Source organism: Daphnia pulex, chromosome 4, assembly GCF_021134715.1.
Source record: "Daphnia pulex isolate KAP4 chromosome 4, ASM2113471v1".
NCBI lineage: Eukaryota > Metazoa > Arthropoda > Branchiopoda > Diplostraca > Daphniidae > Daphnia > Daphnia pulex.
The window spans coordinates 2,285,291-2,302,490 of record NC_060020.1 but is presented as its reverse complement, the minus strand read 5'-3'; the positions used below and the strand labels follow the sequence as shown (position 1 = coordinate 2,302,490).

Here is a 17,200-nt window from a genome sequence, read left to right as displayed (position 1 = left end):
CTATTTCATATTTCAAAGTTGAAAATAAAATAGTAAACAAATCACTTTATTATTTCCTCACTGAAAAAATCATGAGCAATTATTTTTAATCAGGTGCATCTAAACTTTTTTCTGAAACATTATTTTCAGTTTCATCAGCTGTTTCTTTTTGGCTTGACGTCGTTGACGAAGGATGTGTCGAATTTGAGACATGTGATTCGCATTCAGTGCTGCAATTATCATGGATGGGAGACTTGAATGTCAAGTGTTTTACGTGTAAATCATCCTTGATCGATGACTTATCAGTATTTGGAGAAACTTGGGAATGGCCAACGTTAAGCATCACTGTCACAGATCTCGTGGTGGTCACTACATCAGAAGCATGGCGGTGGGCTGGCGATTCAACGTCTTCCATAGGAGCAACATCGACGTCGACAGTGGCAGCACGCTCGTAGTTGCAACAGGTTCTTGACTTGCAACCATCCTTATTACAGGTTAGTACACAGGTTGTACTTTGTGCTGGTGTCAAATTTCCAAACTAAGGTAAAACCACATTAAAACTATTGAATTCTTGTTGATTCATGAAAGCATTAGATTTACCTTGTAGAATTCTGGTTGTAGTGTTACTCGAGTGATACCTTGACCAAGGAAAAAAATTCTGATGGGTTCCTTGACACTTAGATAAACATTTTCGTTCATGAAGACTAAATGCGCAGTAGAAATGACTCGTTCGGGAGTTAAAGCCCATACGTGTAAATCGTGAATGTTAACGACAGACGGGAAAGCATCTTTTAATCTTGTTTTCAGTTCACCAACGTCGATGTGGGCCGGTGTAGTTTGCAAAAGTATCTGTCCGGCTTGAATAACTACGATATTTCAAAAATATAAAGGTTTATAATGCGAATTGATGGGAGTAGAGGTACCAAATTGTGTTTTGTAAGCTCACTGAACGGGTAAGATGTGAGGGCAAGAATAGCAACAGAAACTATTGATAGGATGGGATCGATCAGTAGAGAAATTAAACTCTCTCCGTTCTCGTACACGACTGCAGCTGAGATCAGGGCGATGACAGTACCTGTAAAAATGACACAGAATCAGAAACTTGATTGGTTGACAGTCATTTCATTTTCATTTCATTTTACTTGCGTTGTCACGAAAGACAGAGTACATTGTTGGCCATCTTTGTGAAACTCTCGCAATAACGCCTTTGACTTTCGCATTGGAGGGTTCCATTTGCGGAATCATGCCATCCACTTCGGTTTCTTCAATATCTTGTGGTTTCCCACCAGAGCATTCATTTCTATCTGTAGTTGCCAGACGGCGCAATCCTCGACGGACAGCGTCTTCGGTGGCGACTCCATGCTGGACGACCACATCCCCTCCCGGTGTCAGAGCTAGAAAACTCCCTTGATGATGAGTAAAGCCTATGGGAAGAAAGCGTTCATCCTGTCTAGAATTTTTTGTTCCCTTTTTTTTCGATAAAAATTGATTTGTATACCTCCGATGAGCAGAATGCAAATGCAGTTGAATACTATTCCAACCCCAGCCACGATGCAGATAATCTCCGGTTGATGCATAGAATCCATGTGATCGGAATGGATTAGAGTTTGAATAGCCTCCACAACCAAGGAGAAATCCAGTGCGCTTAGAAATAGAAGGTTAACCACTGTCGATAGTACCTCCAGACGAGCCTATCATGATAGAAAGAAGGGGGGAATAAACGTGATAAACACAGCCGATTAAAATCCACACATCAAACATTTACAAGCCCAACAGTCACACCAGTCGTAATAATTTTTTTAAATGCGTAACCTTAGAACTAATCTTGGAGCCCATTTATTATTTGTTACGTGCCTACAACAGATAAGAGGTGTAAGTGCTCCATTGGATTTTGGGTTACAAAGTTTACTCATTCTAGTTCAAAGGCATGGTTTCGATGTTTTATGTCTTTGAATAACACGAGCGATTGCGCTATTTTTCTTCAGTTGAAAGCCATTGTTCTATTCTTAAATAATCGTTGAATTTATTATTCCTTATCTTAGTAGCACTCTGTTTCCCGAATTTTGAAAGACGATTAAAACAAAGTTTTGTAAAAGTATTTTTCATTGATGTTTTCAGTATCTAGTCCTTGCTTGGATTTCTTATTCAACAAAAAGTAATATAACGTAATGGCTTTCTCAGAAAAAGAAAACATCTTGGTCCTAAAACCTTATTAATGGTGTGAGCTGTCTAATATTTGGTAGGCCATGAACAGCAATAAAATGCTGCACACATTTTTTTAATTACCCATCCAAATGTGTTTGACACGCTGGATCCACGTTGGCACATCTGCATTATTCAAAAAAGAAAAAAAAAAGGACATGTTAACAACATGGTAACAACAGCAACAGAACATGTTAATTTTTTTTTTGCGATTTGAATTGACTCTTTGGACTTTGACGATTTAAAAACAAATCTGGACTTTGTGACGCTACGTGCAAAGATATCTTTAAGATTTTAGTTGAACTTCGTCGCCGCTTCAATCTTTGCTCAAGTCCAAGTATTGTTTACATTTACGTACGAAGGTTCTCGTCTATGGCGATGCCCTCGTGACATTGAAATGCGCAATTCAATTGATTGTACATTTTGTACACCAGAAATTGAAAATAGGAATTGTTGAATACCTTGATGGTGGTGATGCAACCAACTAGCGAGAATATGTTGTACAGCATGTGGTAGGCGGCCGCAAGGAGCGTGAGGGAATGAGTTATGTGACTCATAATGATTTGAACCAAAAACAAGGCGACACTAGCCACTAGAACACATATCAGCCGGTCTAGCCCGGGCTGCTTCCACAGTATATTTTTCATTTTGTGTTTATTTCTTCCACCTTCGTGCAAATTGCAGCTGAAGGGTAAGAAAAGTACAATGCACCAACACTGAACTTTCAGCTGATCTGCTCTCGAAGCTATCTAGGTCACAACTGGTTTTTTTATTTGAAGGTTTTTTGGAGGGGTGAAACTTGTTGCTAGGCAGTTTTCCGGTTCGCGTCCATGGGTAACCTAACTATGTCCTGCAGTTGACATTTGTGAAATGTTCGATTGTATTCGATAGATAGAATTCGAGTTTAAAAAAAAAAGATCGGGGAGTAGGTGTCGACTAATTGACAGCCAGCGCACAAGCGTCGGAGCAATCAAGCCTTAAGAGGCGTATCTGAAGCATGGAAAAATTAAGAGAGATAGCCAGTTGGGGAACGCCCATTTTTGCTTCTTCACCTCCGGACGCGACAACTGCTTCAATGGATTTGCCCAGTAGTTGAACACGATTATTCTACAATGTCAGACGCATATCTTTTCTCCCTTGGGGGAAGCCTTACAATATGTGGCCGGTTTATCGCTTAAAAAAATCAGTCAGACCACAATCTAATATGTACTTGTCTCAAGACTCGTCAAGTGAGATAACCAAAGTGCGTCAATACGAAATGCCCTCATGCCGTCAGTCGATGCTATCAAATATCTGACATGTTGAAACCAGACAATAAATGTATAGCCTAGGTTTTTTAGCTTAGTTTAAAGTCCGCTGCATGAAAAGAGTTGAAGGTTTTTGTTATCCAAATATTATTCATTCAATGCCGTTCATTCAAGGCAACTATTAACGTCTCGAACGAAATAGAAATGCGAAATACAGCGTAATGGTATAATACGTACAGTGCTTGCATTGTCAATTTGCCAAAATGTAGCCCGTGCACGAGGTTTCTATCTGTCAAGAAATTATGCAACTAAGCATTTTGAACGCGATATTGGCTACGCGAAATTCTGCGGTTTTTTGCGATTTGGCGTGAAAAAAAGGCGAACGGATTAGCGATGAAGTGAATCATCAGGAGGTTATAGGTTTGGCTTACAACAAACAAGAATCAACACGAAGAGAAGGAAATATAGAAGGCGGGGATGGAGGAAGAGCGTGAAAGTAAAGAAGAGAGTGAAAAAAATGTTGCGGGAATGTTCATTTTAGGAGTGGCACAGAAATAGCTCGGAACGCACAACCCGTACCAAGAAGAACTAGGCGGCGGCGACGACGACCGGCCGGCCTCCTATAGCTATGGAGCGCTACCATTCTCGCTGTTTTGTCGCTGCGATTGGTGCCGGGAGCCGCGCTGATTGTTGGTTTTGCCTTCACACAGCAGCTGAAACTGGAAAGTGTGGTAGTAGCTTGTTGGAGCATAGAGGCAGCCGCCCCGGTCCCCCCCATACCAACCAAGGGCAGCAGCAGCAGCCGAGAGCAGGGCCAGGCTATACGTACACCCACCTTCTTGAATTTCTCTCTAGCTAAAGCCGAGCCGTTAAGGGCCAACAACTAAATATGGAACGACTCAACGGCAGTCAGCTGCGATAGTTCCCCATTTTCTTTTTGCGTTCCCTCAATTCTCGCTTTGTCCTTTGCTGCTCACCGGTGTTCTTCTGGGCGAGGAAATTTGTATCCGGAAACCGCGAGCTGTTTGAAATGGAATCAAGGCTCTTGTTTCTTGTTATTTAACGGATCATTGCCCTCAGATTCCTATGCTGAGGGAATGTAAAGTTAGAACTTTCCAGATTCCCTTTTCACTGCTCAGTGAAAAGTCACAATTAATTTGTATACCTGTGTAATTATTGTACTGCTGTGCGGTAAAATTTGTACGCCAAATAAGCCAACAGTTTGCAATGCATTGTTAACTTTAATACTCGATACTTTTATGAATGAGTTTGAAGTCGATGGTGGATTGCTTAAAAAGAAATTTGATACTCTCTGATTGATTTGAAAGAGTTTATAACTCTGAAAAGTTGCTGATAGGAAAGAATGCTCATTGAAATTCCATTGGAGAATTAACTCGTGTAAACAACGCCTAACGCCCAGGGAATAGTCTTTGATATTATGGGGAACATCCGTAATGAGATCCAAAAACTCTGTTCTTGTTTGTATTGGCATCGCCATACAGTTGATGAGATTTGTATACAGTCTACGCAAAAATAGAGGCGCGGATGACTCATCGGCATCATACTCTCAACTGCATAACTTTGAGTTGGTGTACAAAGTAAACGTGAAATATTTACAGAAAAAAAAAACTATTCTTAGAGTCAATTTCAAATGTTGCCGGATGGGTTGGTTTTATCTGATTATCATTCTAGTTCGTCGATACTTTTCTTTTTATTTGTATTCCGGAAGTGTCCAAAAGAAAGCAAAAACTTGTAGACTTTTCGTATCATTTTGGTCCCTGGATAGGACAGTAAGTCTACGACGTTGGTTTCGCCCAATGCTGTGTACGTATTAGGTGTAGGAGAAACGGGGTCGGTAGTGCAGATAGATTTTTATTCGTCCGGACTGTACTACTGTAGAAGAAAGATGCTTGCTGGTCTTGTCTTCTTTGCTCTGCCGTCTTGGTGCCCCTGCTGACGACTAAAAATAGGTAGCCATCCCTTCCGCCCGGAACGGAGGAAGCGCTTACACGGTGGCTTTTGGCCTAATAAACCGAGGAGGAGAGAGTATGGACGGCGTGCAGGTCTTGTGTTGACGTCAGCTCTAACCGTTCCAGCCGCGTTCCGTGCCGTGGTACACGAGTTTATTAGGACTCGAGAACGGATTGTCCCAGTCGCTCTTTGCGTGGCAGCCCGAGTGGTTTCCAGTCGCGAACGGCTCGTTCCAGACTCCGGTGCTGCCTTTACGCTCAAGTCAACTCCACACAGACCATTCGTGTCGCCCTTCCCCCACTGTTTCTTTTTTGATCTTTTAACGTCGAAGCTTTTGTGAGTACAACAACGTCTAAGTGAAAACCATTTTCGTACCCCAAATATTTAAAAAACAAATCACACACAAGCCAAAATCAAAACGGAAGTTTCTGCAACCGACCGGAAGTGCGGATGCAGAAACACCGACTTCCTCCACTTTCAACTTGAACTAACGAAACATTTTTGATTGTTTGTTTTTTTTCTATTTTGATTTCATTCTTTCCATTTACCGAATTCACACCTATAACGTCGACTTTGGGCTGCAGAAAACTTTTCAACCATGTCTGATGAAGAAGAGTACTCGTAAGTTTGAATTTTTCGCATTGCATTTTTGTGTTTTTTGGAATTGTTAGCGGAGCTGCGTACTTTCTCCCGTTTTACACAAAGTCTAAAATGGGGACCCGTATTTTAGCGATGTATATACGAGACGTGTGCGATAGGGTATATAAAGTTCTTTTGCCCATAGTCGGACATGAAGTCTGTAGCGCGTTCCGACAACTGCGCGTTGGCTATATTTAAACGTGCTAAGCTTAGCAGCAGCAACCCAATTCTTTCTATCCTCATTCCGTCTACTACTACTACTATCCACTACCCTAGCCTCCTACCCCCCACCCACTCTTTTTCTACCACCTTTCGTCGCCCGTCTCGACGAGTCTTGGCCGTCGTGTTTATTTCCATACATCGAGGCGGGCCATCCAGCAAATACTCCGTTAGAGCCAACACACACACCACCTTTTGAGTCCTACATTCCTCTCAAATTATTTTCTCAAACACACGGAGACCAAGTTATTTTTTTTATTTTTGTGTAGGCTCTATTAAGTTATTACCTAATTATATTGTGCTATTATTGTATGCAACTGTGATATTTAATGTATTTCTTCTTTTTTGTCTCTTTTTCATGTTACCCAACGGAGCAGTGATGAGGAGGAGGTGTAAGTCATCATTTTCTTCTGCCAATTTTATCTTTCCATTACGAAACAGAGACGTTCGTCTACGTCGCACATTATCATTCATGATTACATTTAGCGAAAACAATTTCATCTCGTGCTAAAGTTCAGTCTGGCTGTCAGACGATCGGTACATATCAGGATTCAGGAGGGTTGGGACGTGGGAGGGCGTGAGAAAAAGGGCAGAGTGCGTACGTGTTCAACTGGATCGACGTTTATTAGGCACCGTGATTCGTTTCATTAACCCGAGCTTTTTCGGACTGAAACTGTTACTATTCAACATTTTATTTTCCTATTTTTTTTTCTTTCGCTGTCCAATCCGGTCTAACAACTTCTGTTACTCACATTTACTTTTTTTTTTAAGTAACGAACGACAGATTTCCATTAAATTTGTTCCTGAAAGTCAAATCATTTTCTATTAATACTCACAAACTTGATTTCTTGGTCACTCAAATGATTCAAACGCTTTCTGGGTTCACTTCATTTCAACCGCTTTCATAATGGAATTCATAATTACATTCTTTTCCGGCCGAATTTTCCATATAACTACAGCACTAAATCGTGTTAACACGCCTTTCACACAACACAATCCTGCTTACTATCTATACATTCATGGATTGCCTGACTGCCAATAATAATTCGAATGTTTTTCTCCTCTTTTCTTTCTCTCTTTCTGTTTGTCTTGTCCTTTCTGTTTTTTACAGGTCCAAGTAAGCCATCGTCTCTGCCTTTTTTTCTGAACAACAACGTGACCGTATCGTTTATTAATCGTTTCTATCGGTTGTACATATATAAGTATAGTATAGAGGTCCAGTTAAATAATTCCATCTCAACTGATAATTTACTTAGAAATACTACGTTTATTATGGGCCCCGTAACCTCCTCTATCCGCAAAACCCGCAAACATTTCCTCTTGTCCAAACACAAATATGTTCAAGTTGCAGGGCTTTCCACGATCGATTATTCTTCGTCGTGATCGAGTGTAATAATATTCTAATTCCATGGCAAAATTCCAAAATTACGAGTAACGAGAACTCTTGGAACTAATCCACATTTCTTACACCCTCTTTTATTATTTCGAAGTATTGTTACTTGTTATTTGATTTACCTTTTATTTTTTAATTTTCATTCGTCGTAAATGAGAATAATCCGCTTGCATTATAGCTTTCACGTATCTACCCAGTCGTAGTGATTTCGACTACGAAACAATTTTTTTATTTAAATTTTCTCTCATTTTACTGATTGGCTTTTTTTGTTTAAATTTATTTTTTTCATCCAATTTGTCCACCTCAAAAAAAAAAAAAATACTCGAAACAAAAACAAACAAACAAAACAAAAACAAAAATAAAAATACAAACAAAAACAAACATCGCACGGCAGAAAGGAGCCCGAAAAGAAGTAAGTTGTTTAATCAAAAACAGCCATCAGCAAACACACACACACACACATACATACATAAAAGACACGAGCCTATTGCACAAATATTGCACACCTTTTCAGCACCGAAAAAAGGGAAGGTTCACCTGCAGCGCTTGGCTTGCCGCTTTTAAACGACGTATTATCACTTACTCGATTTCTACAGCAAATTAAAGCTTTCAATGTTGACTCGTTTACGTCCGAAAAAACAAAACAAAAATAAAACATTTCTCCTATCCTTTCCCGTCCAACTCTGTCAAATCCAACTGATAAGTCTTTCGGATATCAGGAAATTTAATGTTGTGTTATTCTGTTTTTTCTCTGATTCATAATTTCTTTTCTTTATCTATTTTTTTTTTGTTCACTCTCTCCCACCCACTTGCTTGTCTCCCCTTCTCCTTTTATTCCGCGATCAATCCTGGGCCAACTCTATCACTCTTATACGATGTAACTTGCGCTCAATTCCGTCCATATCTATCCTGTCGGTTCGTACCTCAGGAAACCCCATAAGAAGGGGTAAGTTAATACAGACGCCTGCCGAAATGAGTGAGCATGGCTGATGCTGTGGTGTATACACTTTTGATTTCCTTGGTTTTTCATTTTTTCCCGGTTTCTGGGTATCCCCCCCACGGAAGACATTTTATACTACACAGGAGCGTTGTGCAATCCACGGGTCTTTCGACTTTCTCTGGTTTTCTGATTTTTGAATTTCCCCAACTTTGCAAGGTTTTTTCCCCCTAATGGGTTTGGTTTTTATTCTCTCTTGCCCTCCTCCCTGTCTCCTGATTCCATCAACTCCTGTTTTTTTTAAATCCTTTTGTCGGACGAAGAGTTTTGCATGAATCATCAGTCAATCCCCCCAACAAATCAAGCACCTCCTTCCCGTTCTATCGTGTTTTTTTTTCCTAGTGTGCTTCCACGTTTGTAAAACTTTGTTTTTACTGGGTTTGGGCTTTTATTGGCCATGTGTTGATTTAGATTCTATAGTTTGTAGTGGTGATGATGTTTTAGATTTCTACCTCACTTCTGTGTCCCTCTTTTAATTATTTTCAAAGAGTGTCTGTTTTTCTCTTCACTTTTATAGAGTCATGATCCCGTCTGAAAACGGATGTCTTTGTGTGATGAATGTGTGATTTGATGCGCGCTGAAGCCAAAAACACATTAGAAATTCCTCCTCCTGAAATTAGAAAGAAACAAACAGACAAAACACCTCGAGTGAACGAGGCTGTCGAGTTTGATTGTCTTTTTTTTTTTTTTTTTTAAATAGATAGTCGTTTTAGAACTTGTTACCCCTTGGATAAATAATAGATTTATCCTTTTTATTTGACACATCACAAACACATTAGTAGAAAAAAAAAATGAATTAGAACATTTTTTTAGTTCCTTTTATGGATTGTGGGTTATCTAATCGTAATGCGTGTGTTTATTAGAGCTCCGGCTCCGGCTCATCATGAAGATGAAGGACCCCAAGGTGCTGATGTCCTCAAGGTAAAGACGCATCATTTTCTCTTGTTTGTAATGTGTCATCAAAGCTAATGTCCTTATTTAATCGCAGCACCGTCAAGACCAGAAACGAGCTGAGTTGGAGATTCAGCTGAAGGAATACATCGACGAATGGCGCAAACAGCGCGTCAAGGAAGAAGAGGACCTCAAGCGTCTCAAGGAAAAGCAAGCCAAGCGCAAGGTATAACTCCTCTCTCAAAGTTCTGCTTACTGGATTTGATTAACCTTTTGAATGATGTCAATTGATTACAGGTGTTGCGTGAGGAAGAAGACAAGAAATTGGCAACGATGAAGAAAGAGGAAGAAGACCGTCTTCGCCGCTTGGTTGAGGAGAAGAAGCAAGGTGAGTTGGAGGAGAAACGAAGACGATTGGCTGAAGTTGAACAGAAGCGACAGGCTGCCGATAAAGTCTCAAAGGTAACATATGATGTATTTAGAATTATTCAGGGCTTGAAACTTAATTGAGACTATTATTTGGGCATTCTAGGACAAGGCCGCCATCAGCTCCAACTTCAAAGTTGTTAAGAAAGGAACCGCCGATCCTACCGCTGCCCAGGCATCCACTGGTGGTATGGACAAAGTATGTGTCGCCCATCACCAGAAACGTTCTATCAATTCCTAGCTAACTCTTGCTGTTGTTTAACTCGATAGTTCTCCAACGTGGAATCGGCCCGTAACGACTTGTTGAAGTCCAAAGAGCAGTTGGAAGAAGAAAAGAAAATTTCGCTCTCCTTCCGTATCAAACCTTTGGAAATCGATGGCCTGGGTGCGTCTAACAATCCTGTTCTTTCTGTATTTTTTTAGCATCACTCGATTGATCAAATTATTCTTTGAATCAGGTTGCGATGGTCTTAGAAAGAAGGCCACCGAACTTTGGCAGACAATCGTCACCTTAGAAACTGAGAAGTACGATCTTGAAGAGCGCTCCAAGCGTCAAGACTACGACGTAAGATCAAACGTTCCTTTTATTTGTTCTTTTTTGTTTTACTTATAGTTGTTGATACCCTAATCATGACGTTGAAACAGGGCGATTTTTGGTAGAGACCTATAACTTAATTGTGGGAGGGTTGCAGTAAGCTGTTTAAGCAATTTGAAATTACTTAATTTTGATTTCGGATGTTGTCGAATCTAGTTGAAAGAGTTGAAGGAAAGGCAGAGGCAGCAGAACAGGCAAAAAGCCTTGAAACTTGGATTGGACCCAGAGTAAGTCGTTGGGGATGTCGGTAGTTTTGTAGTGTACAAAAGTGGTTGCAAATAGCGTGCAACAGCATCGAATGAGTCATCCAACCTGTTCATTTTAAACAAAAACAAAACGAGTGTTTAAATAAATAGGAGACGCAAACAGTAGTAGATTGTGCTGTCCCACTAGCGCTGTAATTAGCTGGCTCTCATTATATATTTGCAGTTGTACAGCGCCAAATTCACCTACACCATCGATTTTCACGATAAATAGAGTTTAGATATTGCTTGGTGTATCACAGTTATAGAGTAGATAACTGATGACAGTTACGAACGCGATGTTTTGTTTGTGGTAGTTTAATGAGTGATGACTAATTCTCTTTCACGTTTTTCCCATTATTTTGTCGCCCATCCAATTGATGGTGATTATTAAAAAACACGCCTTGTGTGTGTGTTTGTAGCTCAAAGAGCTGAAAGAGAGGCAGAAGCAGCAGCTTAGGCATAAAGCTCTTAAGAGAGGATTAGATCCTGAGTAAGTGATCGTGTCGCCCTTTTATGTGTAACTTCACTTCATTTTTACATCCTTTCAATAACGGGCACAAATTATTATTTCTTTGAGTTTTTATATTACCGACGGCGAAATAATTGACCAGCTTTTTTTTTATGTTCATTCATTTCTCTATCTCTCAATCGGTTCGATTTTTGATAACCGAATTTTTTAGACCCACTTTTTGCGGACCGGCCGTTTCTCCTTTGCAAATTATTAAATTCAGTTTTTTTAATAAGATTCAAACATAACTGCCTGCGCCGTTTTATTTTCAGTTTATTGGCTTTTCTCCTCCTCAGCTTGTTTGGCTTTGTGTTGAAATACCTGCGGAATGAATTATGCGTTATCATTTGCATGCGTTTATACTTTCGTGTTTTATTTACCAAACAAATCACAATTCAATTCCATGTCAACTAATTCTTGTTTTATCTTTGAACAGGGCTTTAACTGGAAAGTACCCGGTAAGCTACCATTTTCCATTTTCTAGTCATATTTTACAATTTTATTAGCATTTTACAAAAAAAACTTATTATTTACAGTAATTTACTCTAGTATACCATTACATTAAGTACCCTAGTTAAGTTGAAATGAAGCAGTGAACCGTTGTTTTAATAATATTCGCTAATCCCGTCTCCAACCAAAAATCAACCGTCATCATTCAGCCCAAAGTCAAGTTGGCTTCCAAGTTTGAGCGAAAGTTCGATCAGCGCACATTCGTCGACAAGAAAGGCCTTTTCGATGGTGTAAGTTTTGTGGACGCGTCGTCTCCACCTTCCTCCAAGCTCCTTCCACGGCCCCCTTCGCCTCCCCCAAAACAACAAAAGAGTCGAATCAATCCAAACGATCGTTTTTCAACAACATTCCAAATTGACTTTTTTTTTTCTTTCCACTGCGGATGTGCATACATAATTTGTTAGTGCCATTTCGGAAACGCGACGGCACCGCTACAGCCTACAGCACGCGTCCGGTCTTAAAGCACCAAAAAACTGCTGATCTTTATTTTTGACAAAAAAACACGATCACGCGATCACAAAAATAAGCAGAAGCTCAAAACAAAAACCCAACAAACAAAACAAAAAATCACACATACACACTTTTAATACGGTACGTGTAGTAACACAAACTGCATCGAACAAAAGCAAGTTGCAAGTATCCTCTTTGACAAACCGACCACACCCAACTTTGTACACCCCCCGCCAAACTACATATACTGCCTTGATCATGTTTGCCAGAGCAAAGCAGAATCGAACTCAAAAAAACATCAGCCAATCGCTGCTGACGGAAGTTAACCACCAAACCTCATGATCCCTCCCCGTACCTCCAATTATGATGTTAGCAAAAATCCCTCCCAGAAAAATCCACCCAACCTCAAACTATTGCGAAAGGAATCAATTAGAAGCTGAGAACATGTTGACAAATCACAGCATTTTGTTTGAACCGAACGCAGTACGATGTATATACATATATCGCATGTTTATATTGTATCATCCACTCATAGTTATGATGGTTATGTGAAACATCCGATAGTCCGGATTCGAATAGTCCCTCCTTTCCTACAAGCAGTTGCAGGTTCCTTTTTCAAAAAGAAAGAATCGGTTCCTCGATGCTCGATAGACCTACTTAGAAGTTATTTTTTTTTTGTTTATTTACGATTGATTAAGCACAAGTACAGTACTCTAGTAGAATTATTCGATACAATGTTTTGGGGATTTGATTTTGAACGTATCAATTGCCCAATTCTGATCCCCCACTCTTTTTCCACCATCCACCGCTTGCTGCCTTTCCGGTATGTCGTTGACCACAACCAACAACTAGCCCAAAATCGCACTGGCCTCGAAATTTGAGCGCCGTGTCGACCACAGGACTTACTCGGATAAGAAGGACCTCTTTGCCGGTGTAAGTAAACCCCCACCTTTCACTCCATCCACCCTCCACACAAAAACAAAACATTTCAAAAGCCATTATTTCTCTTGCTTCTTTATTCGTCGTTTTTTTCTTTTCTTTTTCATGATTTTTCATTTCTTCTGAAAGATAATTTTTTTTGTCTTGTTTTTGTCACATTTCTTGAATTACTTTTCAAAATTTTTCGTCGCTTTTTTATTTATTTATTTTTTCCTTTTCTTCGTTCGATATTCGACCGTTGTCCGTTTTCCGTGAGGTTTCATTGGCATTTTTTTTTCGTGACCGTTTTGGAGGTGTATCCCAACGTCTTCATTCCCCAAATTCTTTGACTTCCATTCTCGGATGCGGTCCCGTCATTCCTCCCGTCCATCCCGCTCCTGTGTATATTTACTGAAACTTGCATGCGGCTTTTATTATTGGCACGCCTTTGGAACGGTATGCATGCAACACAAAAATCGAATCGCTTCATATTTGGCTACTTGTTGCGTGTTCGTTTCCACAACACTTTATGCACCTCAACATAATGCGTATTAACGCAATTGTTTGTTGATTTCCAATTTCATTGGATTTTTAATTGCGTTCCGTTTTCCGCTTTTCTCATCTGTTTTTAAAACGATCTTTGATCGAGTTTCACGTCATGTCGACTGCCTTTTTTAAAAATTCAGTCTCTCGTCATCTGTACCGTCCTTTGGACTGATTCGCTCTTCTTCTTGTTCTCGTTTTCGTGTTTACTTTTGTCTTAATTTTTATATTCTCTATTTTTTCATTCATTCATTTTTGGTTTCATTTAATGACACAAAAATGTCATCGTCACACGTGGTCTTCGACACCGTCACCTGAATCTGGCTGAATTCAATTTTGAACACGAAATTAAAAAACACACAAATCAAACACACAAACAAAGGGATGGGACGTTATTGTGAAAGACGTCGATGAAAAGTCCTGGCAGGAGAAGTACACCGAGTATACGACTCGCCCCAAGAGTAAGTCTTTGATGCCCAGCGCATCATCGATTGTAAACTCTGATGATGATGTTCCTTAAGAAAACACACACACACATAAAAAGAGCACTCAGTGATTTTCTTAATTTGTTAAGGCTTCCGCTTCCGAAATGCCGATTTTTTTTTTACATCTACACACACTTGCTTTGCTTTTAATTCCCATTCTTTAATTTTTTGTTAAAATTCCCGCCATGTTTGTTAGAAATTGATTGATTTTCTTTTAAAACCTGAAACGGGTGTGGGTGTGTCTCGTAATAATTGCAATCATTTCGAATTCCGACTCGCGCCAACTGATCAAAATCTTTAAGGTAAGCGACGGTGTCTCGCCAAAATTGATTCAACCGAGCACGTGTGACGAAATTTTATTATTATTTACTTTTTAAAAAACATTTCTTTTATTTCTCCAGTCTGTATTCTACAATTCTTTCTTTAAACTTTTATTTTTTTACTGTCTGGCACGTTATATCGTTCCTCTCCGACTCTCCTCCCACCACAATTTCTCTCCTTTTTATCTAACTTTTTTTTAAACTGAAACACGAGCCCATCTTTAACTTTCGGATGCTTTTTCGGATATTGGTGGGTATCCATCCCCGTTTCTGTTTTTATAGGGCTGGATTGCCACATACTCTGAAGGCGAAGAGAAAGCCTGGAAGGACAAATACGAGGCTTTCCAGACCCGCGAATACAAAGGTATGTTCTTTCGATCTATCCTCGCCAATTGGACTCTATCGAGTGGTTTTTTTTTAACCCCGTCTCTTTTCCATATCACCTCTGTCTATCCTCCCTCTCTTACCTTTTAGAATTGTTCAATGCTCGCGTTATTTTCTGTTTTTGTGTGTGAGTTAATCGTCAGTGAGATTCACCACCTTGTAGCTTATAGCCTTGAATAGCAGACGATTGAGACTCTGCTATTGACAAGAAGTCCAACTAGGTTTATTCCAATGATTGATCGTAAGTATAGTGTTAAGTTTGCGTTCAAATGGGGAATAGAATTCCTTGAAACTAAAAACAAAGTCGTCGTGTGCGTGTGTTGGCTTTTTCGTTAAACAAAAATTGATCTAACATTGTGTCAAATCATGTTTAAAAAAACACCACTTTTCAAAATTTGATTCAAGTAGAATTGTCAATTTGTCCACTAGTCGTGTGATTGTCGTGTGACGCAGTAGTAAACTGTGTTGCACATTGTTGTTGTGTTCAAAGCTTGCTCCGCTGAGATAGGCAAAAGATTAAGTGTTGATTGTGTTTGATTGCTTATTGGGATCTTATTAACAATTGACTTAACCGACAGCTAAACTCCCCAAATGGTTCGGTGAGCGACCTGGCAAAAAGAAGGGAGATACCGACAGCCCGGACGGAGAGGAAGCCGAGCCCAAGGACGTGGATGTGGATGATTTCCTGGAACCTCCACCCCCAGTCGTTGAAGAGGAGGAGGAGGAAGAGGTGGAAGAAGAGGAAGAGGAAGAAGAAGAAGAGGAGGAGGAGGAGGAGGAGGAAGAAGAGGAAGAAGAATAGATCCTTCGTAACTCTTCATACTTCAACTTTATACTTGATTCTTCCCTCTTTCGAATTGCTTCGTTTCGTATGTCAAATAATTCTGAAAAACGGACAACCTTATCTCTGCCATTGTATCATTTATTGGTTTAACCTTTTTCTTTGATTGGAAATCTATCCCACCTCCTTTTTTGTTTTTTTGTTGGATTATTTTTCTGAATGGAGCCACTCTGATCGAATCAAGAGAAACCACCAACGTCTATGCGAGAAAATATCAGCAACAAATAAAACGCGTAGTCGTCTCTTCTCTGGTCATGTTATAAGCCTATCTACCCAATCTTTTTTTTATATTTTACTTTCACTTTTCTAATTCTTCAATGTGTAACTTCTCCTTACAGCTGTTTCCTTTACTCTTCTCTTATTTCTATGTCCACTTGATTCTTTCACCCACCTGTTTTGCCTTCTTCTCTTCTTTATGTTCTAGGCTTGATTACGGTTGAGTTCACTGTGTGTTGCATATTATATCTATCTTTACCAGACAAGTTGTACGTTATACCGACATACACATGGCTACCACTTATTAACTGCATTATTGCTGTGTACATTCTATTTTTAAACGGTCCGTTAGTCAGTTTTGTTTTAAGTTTTAATGCCATCCAACTAGATCGACGTTACCCTTATTATATAGCGAACAGCCAGAAAACAGATATTGAACTTTATTTCCTAGATTAGTAGATCACAGACCTTAAATTTCCTCTTTGCTTTCAAGAGGGTCCTGTAGAGTTTTATTTTGGTGGTTTCGGTCTAAAAGTAATTAAATTATCCGGGGATTTCGTGCAAATTTTTACTTTTTATTTGACTGTGGTAGGTAAGGGGGGGGGCTTAGTGTAACTATTTGATACTAAAATAATCCCGATCCGTTCAGCGGATGTCGAGCGCGTGTGACTAAACCACTTGCGCTTTTAGTCTTTTACCGTTTGTCATAGTTTTACATGGAAGGGATCGATATTAAATGGTTTCAATCGATTCCTAAGAAAAGTGTCGTCTGCTTTCGTTATGTTTACAAGTTTCAAAAAGAGAGAGACGAAGTTTGTGTGTTTAAGATTACAAACAAAACGGAATGATAATTTTTCGAAATTCAGCTGAAGGTAAAACACAATTTTAAGTGATTAAATGTATTGTTGAAGTATTTCTGTGTTCACAATCTATATATGGAAAGTAATAATGGAGATATCAGTGATATCAGAAAACATGGTAGGCCTAAATACAAAATTTTCTATTTGCTCTTTGCTTTTAAAGGTTAAAGTTAAAAAAATGTTGAATTTTTAAAACATCACATAGGTTGTTTGTGAGTAAATCAATCCAATGTTGTTCCTGTAAGAAAATCACAGGTGTATGTGAAAAACGATCGTGTTAATATTAGAAAACATGGTAGAGATAATAGACACAATTTCATTATTCCATTAAAGTCTTTTTTAGCTGTTTCGTGCTTATTTC

The 17,200-nt window shown here is 39.4% G+C and overlaps 2 protein-coding genes across 18 annotated transcripts; one reads left to right on the top strand and one right to left on the bottom strand.

Annotated features, from left to right (window-relative positions):
• Nucleotides 1-30: 30 nt before the first annotated feature.
• On the bottom strand, nucleotides 31-3,253 carry LOC124192903 (zinc transporter 1-like). Its single transcript, XM_046586454.1, has 7 exons — nucleotides 2,643-3,253; nucleotides 2,266-2,307; nucleotides 1,478-1,670; nucleotides 1,122-1,403; nucleotides 926-1,054; nucleotides 580-845; nucleotides 31-517 (listed from the first exon to the last, which is right to left on the bottom strand). The coding sequence occupies exons 1-7, from the start codon at nucleotides 2,826-2,828 to the stop codon at nucleotides 86-88; spliced, it is 1,530 nt and encodes a 509-aa protein (XP_046442410.1). The 5' UTR covers nucleotides 2,829-3,253; the 3' UTR covers nucleotides 31-85.
• Nucleotides 3,254-5,506: 2,253 nt separating this feature from the next.
• LOC124192904 (troponin T-like) lies at nucleotides 5,507-16,283 on the top strand. Of its 17 annotated transcripts, none has more exons than XM_046586469.1 (16): nucleotides 5,508-5,735; nucleotides 5,984-6,020; nucleotides 6,635-6,649; nucleotides 7,369-7,374; nucleotides 8,045-8,062; nucleotides 9,511-9,568; nucleotides 9,636-9,764; nucleotides 9,836-10,000; nucleotides 10,071-10,163; nucleotides 10,235-10,349; nucleotides 10,423-10,529; nucleotides 11,224-11,294; nucleotides 11,749-11,770; nucleotides 11,972-12,052; nucleotides 14,116-14,194; nucleotides 15,501-16,283. In XM_046586469.1, the coding sequence occupies exons 2-16, from the start codon at nucleotides 5,998-6,000 to the stop codon at nucleotides 15,722-15,724; spliced, it is 1,206 nt and encodes a 401-aa protein (XP_046442425.1). In that variant the 5' UTR covers nucleotides 5,508-5,735; nucleotides 5,984-5,997; the 3' UTR covers nucleotides 15,725-16,283. The 17 variants fall into 17 exon arrangements, with proteins under 17 accessions (XP_046442428.1, XP_046442425.1, XP_046442423.1 ...); XM_046586467.1 differs by lacking the exons at nucleotides 8,045-8,062; nucleotides 11,972-12,052 and adding exons at nucleotides 8,579-8,596; nucleotides 13,125-13,205 and having other exon boundaries at nucleotides 5,509-5,735; XM_046586468.1 differs by lacking the exon at nucleotides 11,972-12,052 and adding an exon at nucleotides 13,125-13,205 and having other exon boundaries at nucleotides 5,509-5,735.
• Nucleotides 16,284-17,200: the final 917 nt, after the last annotated feature.